General features: G+C 37.9%; 1 protein-coding gene across 1 annotated transcript; it reads left to right on the top strand.

Annotated features, from left to right (window-relative positions):
* The first annotated feature begins 4,550 nt into the window (after positions 1 to 4,550).
* On the top strand, positions 4,551 to 9,649 carry LOC131157844 (uncharacterized). Its single transcript, XM_058112251.1, has 5 exons — positions 4,551 to 5,139; positions 7,750 to 7,800; positions 7,919 to 7,981; positions 8,102 to 8,170; positions 9,081 to 9,649. Exons 1-5 carry the CDS (start codon positions 4,798 to 4,800, stop codon positions 9,366 to 9,368), a joined length of 813 nt encoding a protein of 270 aa, XP_057968234.1. The 5' UTR covers positions 4,551 to 4,797; the 3' UTR covers positions 9,369 to 9,649.
* Positions 9,650 to 10,386: the final 737 nt, after the last annotated feature.

Genomic DNA, 10,386 nt, shown 5'->3' on the forward strand with positions numbered 1-10,386 from the left:
GGAGCCTTCATTTTGTGACCTGGTCACCCCTTGTGCTTGCTGGTCGCACCACATGGTCGAGCAAAGTATTGTTTACTTTGATGAACTAAGGTTTTGGGGGCTTGGTTGAGCACCTGGTTGAGCCTTGTGCTTCCTAATTACTCCCTTGGCTCCTTACATTGCTTAACTCCTTAGTTTTAACTTCATTTTCCTGAAACATGAACAAACCACCCATAACTCTGAACTATGATAAGAAAGGGTAAATACAAGATAAATGAGAACTAAATATAGGTAAATGGGGGCCTAAAATAGTGCATTTTAGGGACACATCACTTGTAACTATACCCGTTATAATCTAAAGTTCCTAATGAAATCACATTCTTCCTTTGATTTGGTACATGCCTTACATCACATAAATTTCTCCCAACACCATCATACATTTTAATTCTGATATTTCCTATTCCAATTATTTTGCATACAACATCATTTCCCATTAGAATATGTTGACTTTTTGAGTCCGATATCTGTTTTGATGCTGACAAAAGCACAATTTACTTATGTGTGCATTTAGCATGTGAACAGGTTCATATTTTAGATCACACATAAGGGAAAGAAAAATATAAGCCAATATGGATCTTAATGCGCATACTCCTGGCTTATTCCTTGAGGAAAATTAGCAGTAAGAGAAGAAGACACTTATTTTGTTTTGTAAATGCATGTTAGTTCAGTTATTGGGTTGTAATAATGTATTACATGCATGATGTGTATGTTAAGTTCAAGAACATGACCTTAGACTGACTTTAGGTCCCCAAACTAAAAGGATAATACTTATACAAATAGGGATAATCTTATAAGGTCAAATTAGGGTTCGGTTGACCGACGTTGGATTTTTTAGGCTTAAATAAAAAGCCTCGGTCGACCAAACCATTTGCATTCAAAACGCCTTAATCGATCGACTCTCAGCAGACTGACCAAAAATACACATATCGTTCATGGTCAACCGACCCCTTTGGCCACCCAAAAGTCAAAATATTGACCTTGGCATGGTCGACCGTCCCAAATTTGAACTAAGCTTTCAGGTCAACCGTCCAGCGTTCTATCTTCCTCAGCCGATCAAGTCTTTCAGTTCAAAATATTCATGCTCGACCGAATCTCAATTAATGGAAGATCGGCTTCTCTTCATGGTCGACCGAAGCTCATGGGTTAACAAATTTTTACGCAATAAAAAGGAGTTAATTTTAATTAAACATTTCCCAAAATACCCTTCATGTCCTTAACGGTCAAAATTATTGGGGATTCTATATATACTCCTTCATTTGCCCTAGTTAGCAAGTAGATTAGTATTTGATTAACAAATTTTTTCTCTCAAATTTTTGTTGCTAAATCTTTCATACTCCCACATTTGCTTATTGTTAAATCTCTTTCTTATATTCTATTGATTACATGTTCTTTTAGAAAGAGATCATTTTTGTTGTTCATCTTCATTTGCAAAGCTATTGTGACCTAAGGATTGAGTGAACACTTAATCTTGTGGGCATTTTTTTATTCATCTTAAAGCTTATTACTCTCTCTCATACTTGCATTGATAGATATTGATTTTTGAGAATAAGATAAAGTTTTCCCATTGTATTTTCATTCATAAATATTGTTTGGGAAAACTCTACATTTGCTCAAGAACTTGTATCCTTATTGCAAGATTCAATAGCTTGCTTTGTGCTTTTGATAAAAATATTTTTACAAACTTAAACCCTAATATCTATTGTGCTTGATGTTTGAAATATATTGTTGAGATATTTGCTTTGGTTTGTAGAGATTCTTTGATTATTCATATTACAAATATAATATCTCGAATCAAAGGTCTCACTCACTCACACTTATACATATATATACACATACTACTGTGAGCTGATATATTGTGTTAAAAAATTCTCACATTGAACTTAATTTCCCATCATCTATGAGTGCATTGTGCTGGATTATAGTACATATCCGCTTGTGTACGAAGCAAATTTATTTGTACACATTTGATTATCTGTTGTATTCCAGGCATGGCTTGAAGAGGATGTACTTTGCCTTGTGAAGGAGTGGATTGTAAAGGGTTAGGGTCAGCCCTGTGAATGTGACCTGGGGTATTTCCTTGCACAGTAAGGAGAGGATAGTGTAATTGGTGTTGCTCCACCTGTAAGTGGGCAAAGTTTAGTAGAATCCTCATAGTTGGTGTAGCTTGAAGCAAGGACATAGGCATGATTGCTGAACCCCAATATAATATCCTGTGTCATTCTCTTCCTTGCACTATTTAATTTCCACACTTAAAATGTTTATATCTGTATTAATGTGAATGGTTAGGAAAAACTGAGTGTGGTTTATCTGTTTTATTTATCTGCTTAGTTTTATTGTGTTGGGTGATTGATATTTGCTTAGACAGACTCTAGGTTAAGCTACACTGATTGTGGATTTGAATTGAATCTATGAATAAATTTTTAAATACCCAATTCACCTCCCTTTTGGGACTACACCAATTCCAACAGAACATAACCAGAATTAACTAACCTGTAGGTGTTGAACCAATTTATATTTGATGTCATGTGATAAGTGCATTCAGAGTCTAGGATCCAAGAATTCGTGAGGCATTATGAACCCAATGAAACAAATAGCATATCACCATCACTGCTCCCTGAGTCTCCTTCTCCTACATTTGTAGATTTTGATGAACCCTCTTGATTTTCAGCATTCCCTTTCTTCCACTCCGTACACTCTGATTTTATGTACCCAATTTTCCCGCACTTGAAACATCTTATGTCCTTCTTCTTCCTAGACTGCAACTGAGATCTACTCCGGGACTTGCTTCTCCTGTGTTCCTAGTTACCCTTCACCATGTGAAATTTCATCTTTAGCCATCTTTCTTTGATGAAAACTTAGCAATGCACTTATTACCTCTTCCAAATTCAAGGTTTCTTTACCCCTATATTATAATCATAACCAAGTTTTCATACGTGTGAAACGCTGGTAGGGAATTCAATAGCATCAATGCTTTATCATCTTCCTCGAATTTCATATCAACCCACATCAAATCATTTATGATTTGATTGAATGCATTGATGTGTTGGTTCAAATCCGAACCTTCCACCATCTTAAGCCAATATAACTTTTTCTTAAGAAATAGTTTAATCGTAAGAGACTTAGACATATATCGACTTTCCAATTTCAGCCAAACAAACGCAGGAGAATCTTCTTCCATGGCGTGACCCAACACATAATCGCCCAAATACAATATGATAGTAGCCACAACTTTTGCTTTCAATTCCTTCCAATTTGCCTCATCCATGCCTTTCGGTTGAACTCCTTATAAGGCCTTCACAATACCTTATAGTACTAACAGATCCTTCACCTTTTTCTACCATAAACAAAGTTTCCGATTTCATCAAACTTGACAACATCGAATTTTGTAGAAGAAGTTTTAGGGGCCATTACAACAATGCTCTTATACCAATTTGTTGTGAAAAATGAATTGCACAACGAAATAAATAGATTTTACAACGCAGCACTCAATGGTAAACAATACAGACAACACAATCACGTAGATTATATGAAAGTAATAACAAAGACACAAAGAATTACGTGGTTCGATAATGACTACATCCACGAGAGCAATCGACAATGTGGTTTCCTTACTATCTTGTGTCAAAGACACGAATTCTGTTACAAATACATCATAATTAACGTATTAATAAAGTTCCCAGAGGTTTTCCCTCCAAACCCCAACCAACTTAACGTCTGTATTCAAATTTTGAAAATCTACGTTGGGTTTCCGAGTGAAATTGTCGACGATTTGAAGACATATTGTCGACGGTTTCAGACAGAGAGTAAAATCTCTTTGAAATTGGGTCAAACTGTCGACGATTACAGAACTATCGTTGACAGTTTCCCCTACTAACACCAACAACTTGATTTCCATCATGTTTCCCTCTTTGTGCATGCTTTTCCACTTAATATGTGAGCCACATATCATAACATATATATAGGAAGATAAACGGATCACCGTTGGGTGATCTGACCTGAACCCTTTAGCCCATTTAATAAATAGGTTGGGTTTGACTTAACCCGTTTATAAACAAGTTAACTGTATTAAATGCAAACCCGGTTTAAGCGAGCGGGTCACAGGTCACTTAACAGGGTTCGACCCGTTTTGCCACCCTTAATAAATACTTTTCTAATCAAATTTATATATCTTTTCTCCTATTTATTTTTTCTACAATCATTTCCTCAAAATAAATATAATTATAGTCAAAATATTAGCATAAACAAATATAAGAAATAAATAATTAATAAGCTGTTAACACATATTTTAAAATATTAAATCACATATACAAATATGCATGTAAATAAATTCAGGGGGCATTAAAGACATTTAGTTATCGTGATAATTATTATAAAACCTAAAATTAAAATTAGAAGAAAGGTAAATATATATTTTATGACTTATTTAATGATATTAAAAGCTAACATATTTTTAAAAAATTACTAAAGATACGGGTAATTATAAATAACTGCGGGGATCCCAGAACTTCAGTGCCACGTCTCAGTGGTGGGTCAGAGACACGCGAGAGAGAGAAGGAAGAGAGAGAGAGAGAGGGGGGTGTCAACAGGGATCTACTGCTGCACCCTTACCACATATAAAACCTATTTTAAAACAAGCCCCTCCATTCAAGATTTTCCTCCTCCGCCCCCACCCTCTCTGTTTCCTGCTTTTCTCTCTCTCTCTTCATTCCATCCTCTTCCCTCTGTATCTGTTATTGCTTTTTCCAAAGAAACCCAAATATGCGCGGCGAGGATTGGGTGAAGGACGCCCTCGAGGACGACTCCATGGTGGCGGAGCTGTTGATGCGTCTCAAGGTAGGTTTACCGCCGCTGGCTTCGGCGCCGCCACCACGGCGAACCTCTCCGGCTCTGCGTCTCCACTGGAGCGTCCGGCAGCCGAGGTCGAAGCCGGCGGGGCTGAGGCTCACGGAATCGAAGAAGGAGAACGGGAACAACGCCGACGTGAGGCGGGCCAGCCCCACTACGCCTCTCTCCTGGAGCGCAACCACCTCCGCCAGCGGCGGCGGCTCCGTTACGTCGAGCCGCCCGGACAGGCCCTCGGCGAACGCTGCGAGATCTAAGGTCATTACTACACCTCTCTCTCTCTCTCTCTCTCTACCCACCCAGCCAGCATTTCAATTTCCCGGCGGCCTTTGGTTTCGGGGTCAGCGGGATGGTGGTAGGCCGACGGCGTTTGTCGAGTGGTCACTCATCCGCGTGGTGCATCGCTCTGTTTTCCCCCTGTATTGACCAAATTACCCTTCTAAAGTGCGATATTTACCTTGACAGCGCAGGAGCGATCAGATGAGAGTCTTCTACTTCGCCTGTCATATATTTCAGGAGCAGCCACGTTTTATTCCTTTTCGAAAATGACCATAATACCCTTCCTTCCACGCTGCTTCATCAAACCCTTCTCTTGAGATGTAGGGCTATTTTGATCATTTTGCCGACGGATCCGGGTCCCGTACCGTCGGATGTCAGGATCTAGACCAAAATTGCCCCTTTTAAATCCGGTATTTTACTTTTTATTAAATCTATTTTTAATTAATTAATATTAAATTTTAAATGAAAAATAGTCACCTTCGTTTCAACGCGTGGAGCCAGAAGAGTGAATGAGCCATCACGTTTTTCTTCACCGCTTTGCAGCTCACCAGCCGAGCCATAATTGTGCATCTTTGCGATGTAAAGGCCATGGTACCCTTCCCACCGAGGGTAATTTGGTCATTTTAGGTTCTCCCTGTTACCCAGTGTACAACCCCGGAAACTGCCTGGGTCGTTGTCGGAGTCGACACTTCGTTGGGCCCTAGTCCGTTATCAAAATGACCAAAAGGGGCCTCCGGGAGTCAAACTCCTCCCGCACTCTGCCGCGGCAGGGGCATTTTGGTCATGCGACTATTTTCTTGTTGGCGTGTTTTCGTGGCAAATAGGGTCTCCGTTTTGGTTTGGTGTAGGAGTGTGCGGGTAGTGGTTGTGGGCTTTTCCGAATGGGTGGGGGGTGGTGCGGTAATGACTCGGCGTGGCCGCCGCTGTTTGGCGCTTTCTGCGGGCGCATGACCGCCCACGCTCTAGCTCAAGTAGTCAAATTATCACGACACCCCTTATCACGGCCGTTCTTTTCGTGGAAAGATCACCGGCTTTGCTTTGCTTCGATGGTCTGACCTCGTCAACGGTGGAGATTTTCTATAGATTTTTACAATACTTCCTAATGGGCTGTTATTCTTTTGAATGACAGCCTGTCTCTGGAGTTGGATATCTGCTTTGGTGGGTCCAGAAAGGGGGAACGCATCACTTTTGTGCCTTTTGTGGGTTGAAAATTTGGGAATTGTCATGGCTTGATGGTTACTTTACCACCATATGTTAATGCTATATATGTATGTATATATATATATATATATATATATATATATATACATAATAAAAGCTCAGAGATTGGTTATCTTAATATGACCTAAGAGATTGAGGCCATCCATGAACGACCAATAGGTTTGTTTGAGTTATAACATAATGTACGGAGTTCACCCATGTTTGTTTTTTGGTCATATGTGTGAAAGGGCGTGTATGGATTATACAATAGAAATGCATGCTGGAGGAGTTGGTCTGTGTGTGAGATGTATGTAGGTAGCATAGGGTAGAAGGGGGCAGTGTAGGGCGGGTGGGCCCACCCATGTTGGTCTCTGCCCATTTGTCTTGCTAGGATACATTGGGAGGGGCATAGGACACTTACAATTTCAGTTAGGGTTCACTGCAATCACGGCAAGTCCTTTAAATGACTTCTTTAGTCCATTCCCCCTCCTCTTTCCCTTCCCCTGGCCGGGGACAACCCTAAACTTTGTTTTTTTACAAAAAATATCTTAATTTAGTTGTGGAACATGGAGTGATTGGGCACTTTATGTGGAGGGTTTGGACATTAGCATGCCTACAAATTGAGGTACCTATGAACCCTCCCTCAAATCAAAGGAAGGACCCTTATAGGACTTGTTTGATTGTCAAAGACAGTCCTCATTTTATTTTTAGTTTTTCAAAAAATTACAAATATGTCTTCTCCTTTTTAAGTTCTTCCATGTTTGCACAATAACTTGGAAAACAATTACAAGATACCTTTTAAGCTTCGGGTGTGACAGTTGAAAAACTGAAAAGTAAAGTGACATTTGTATATTTCTTAGGAAAACTAAAAGTGGGAAATGAAAATGAAAGCTCTCCAAGTGGTTTTCTTTGTTGAAATTGACTTTGAAAATGCATTAAGACGGAGCCTGCATTTGAAGTTATGTGAATTTTCCTAATATGAAATTCAAAGTTATTGAATTATGTGGAATTTTGTATCATTTCAAATGCAAGGTTCGGATGCATTGCTCTCCAATATATCTTGTGTCGTGCCTCGTGCATCCTGTATTGGTTCTTTTTTTTGTTGTTCTTCTTCTTTTTTGGCCATAATCCACAGCCCTGAGAAGGAAAACCTGCCAAAGCATAAACCATGCATTGACTCCATGTCCGGCCCTTAACTTCTACTTGGAAACTTCCAAATTAAACGAAGAATTTGCAGTCATGTGGTGCATGATTAAATGAATGATAGTCAGTCTGTCTATGCTTATGTCTTCGATTATTTTTGGCATGCGCTATGATTTCATCTAATTTATTTCCAAGAAAGAGACTTGTATGATTAATTCACTCTGACGTATGATCGGGTATGTACAGGTTGCTGCTGTTACCGAGACAACTCCCACCAAGAGACCGAGAAGGAAAAAGGTGGATTTATTTATTGACATGTTATGGGAACTTTCTGCATTTGTCTCGTTTTCCCTTTTTGGATTAGTAGAACAGCAGCAGGTAGATTTACTGGCTTGGTTTCTTGTGCTGCTTGCAGACATTAGCAGAACTTAAGGAAGAGGAGAGTTTGTTGTCAAGGGAAAGAAAGGAATTGAAACATGTACGTCATCCAAGCACGCTTATTCTATGCATCTCCTTTTTTCGCAGCATGTCCTTAAATCTAGATTTGTCCAGTTGGAGATTCATGAACTCTGAATTTGTTAAATCATTCATTGAGCAGGAATTAGCAGCCTTACGTCTCACTGTGGAAAGAGAGAGAGCTACAAATGAATGTTTGAAGAGGATGAAGGTGAGCCTATCACCTTCAGTTTCCTCGTCTATTCTATTGCGTTATTTTTCATTCTATAGATACAATTTTGGAATGATCTCTCATTTCTAAATTAGAAATATACCCTTGGTTATAATGCTTAGACGTGCAAAAAAAGGAAAAGCCATTGCCTATTGCTACACCCGCGAAGCTGGATTTTGGACGGGGTCTGGATAATACTCTTTAAAAATTTTAGGAATTTAGCTCTCACATTCATTATTGCTTTGACGGTTCAAACCCTGCACTTAATTTTATCTGATGTGTCTGCAAACCCCAAATTCATCAAATATGCCTAATTACAAACTTTACGCATATCAGATTTGAAACTTGTACCCGTGCAATGCAACCCAACTAAGAGCCATAAATGAATCTTTCTCTGGATTTTATGAATGTTCAGGTGGTTAAATTTGACTGATGGTTAGATTTTAAAAGTATATGGACTTGCTGCATATTGACTTACAAATGAAAATTTGAAAGTATATGTGCTTATTGCATATTGACGTGTTGATTTGTCAACTTATTGACTTACTATTAAAAATTCTATTGTCTTATTATATAATAATTGTCTGTTTTTGACATGTTGACCTATTTAATAATTATATTGACTTATTACCATAGAAGAATATTTTACCTTATTGCTGATTAGTAATAATGACTCAGTAATAATTAATAAGTAAATTAAAGCATGCTTTCGTTATGGTTATCTTCCTAGTACCATATTTTTTTCAAAATGAAACATGACTTATAGATGATATGGTGCTGCAAATTGAATCCGCGTCCAAGTAATGCATCTTCTAAATTCTCAACTTATTGTCTATTTTACATAGAATGATTGATTTAGACCATTGAAACACAACATGGAATGTGACAATGCATTCTTTTTTCTTTACAGATTGATCTGTTGCCATTGACAACAAAAACAGCGCCAATTCAGACGACATCCGAGGAAGCAAAAGCACCAGATGAGAGTAGAAAAGCACCTTGTGAACCTACTCCTTCAAGCTTAGCGACCAGCATCACAGCCAAAGATCTTGATTCTTCATGTCCCTCGCTCCCGAATAGTTCTTCTGAAGTAAACAAGGGTATGGGAAGTAATCAGCATACCATGTTTCAGCTCCCCGATCTAAATCTGCCATTGGAGGGGGATTCAGGCTGTGAGATCTTGCACGGAATGAGCTGAGAAGCATCAACCGATCATTATATATCAAAGAGTACCCAGAAGTTCATTTGTTATACAGTGAAGGCAGTGAGGGTAGTGTAGAGATCTATCTAACATAACCAGCTAGACACGATGACGTTTCTTCCATTGCGGATTTGAGATTTCTACATTTTCCCTGAATTCTTTTGAGGCCAGCCCTCATTCCTTCGAGTGTTCCTTTTTGGAAAATGTTCACAGATAAGGTGTAATTACCTCATAGATATAGACAATCTGATGTTCAATAACAACATCAAGTTGAACTATTTGAATCCATTTCTCACTCTTTAATCTTTATTTATTTGTCTTTATTTTTCACAATATTTTCTAAAATAATTGATTTTATGGATTTTTAAAGTCTTTCATTTCTGTATTCTAAAACATTTATGAGGAGCTTTTAATGATATGTGGATTTGTCCTACATTGGAAAGAGTGAAAAAGGAAATTTATTAATAAATGAAAAGGTGAAATATTCACTTTAAGTTAGTTTGCACACGTGTGGCGTGGGCTGTAGGGAGTAGTACATTTAGTTGGCATACAAGAACTTAGTATGCTTGCATTGTTGTGAGATCATGATTTTTGATCATGATAAGACGACTTAAAATTAATCTTATATTTTTTAGAAGATCAAGTGGTACGATTTGAATCGTATAAATAATCTAAGGTCAGATTTTAATCTAGCATGCGGTAGTTAATAAAATAATTATTTAACTGATTGTTTAAATTTGAACATATGTAACTATTTATTCAAATAACCATCTTTGTAACTATTGAGAATAGGCATACTTCTGTCTATTTAAAGATAGAATAAACTCCAAGAATTACATAGAAATATTCATTCTCTCATTCTGTTTCTATTGTAATTTTGTTTAGATTCTTCTAATGGTATTTGTGATCAGTTTTTTATTTGTGTATAACGCAAACTGATATCAAATTATATTCTGAACTTCATTATATTTTGGAAACGTATTTGTTAACTTAATACATACCGATCTGGTGGAAA

This window comes from Malania oleifera, chromosome 6 (genome assembly GCF_029873635.1).
Source record: "Malania oleifera isolate guangnan ecotype guangnan chromosome 6, ASM2987363v1, whole genome shotgun sequence".
In the NCBI taxonomy this organism is placed as follows: Eukaryota; Viridiplantae; Streptophyta; class Magnoliopsida; order Santalales; family Ximeniaceae; genus Malania; species Malania oleifera.

Bases quoted from the DNA above. Each gene is read 5' to 3' on its own strand.
- LOC131157844 (XM_058112251.1), top strand. From the start codon at position 4,798: ATGCGCGGCGAGGATTGGGTGAAGGACGCCCTCGAGGACGACTCCATG. The intron at 7,982-8,101 runs GTACGTCATCCA...TTCATTGAGCAG, and splicing joins AAAGAAAGGAATTGAAACAT to GAATTAGCAGCCTTACGTCT. The intron at 8,171-9,080 runs GTGAGCCTATCA...TTTTCTTTACAG, and splicing joins AATGTTTGAAGAGGATGAAG to ATTGATCTGTTGCCATTGAC.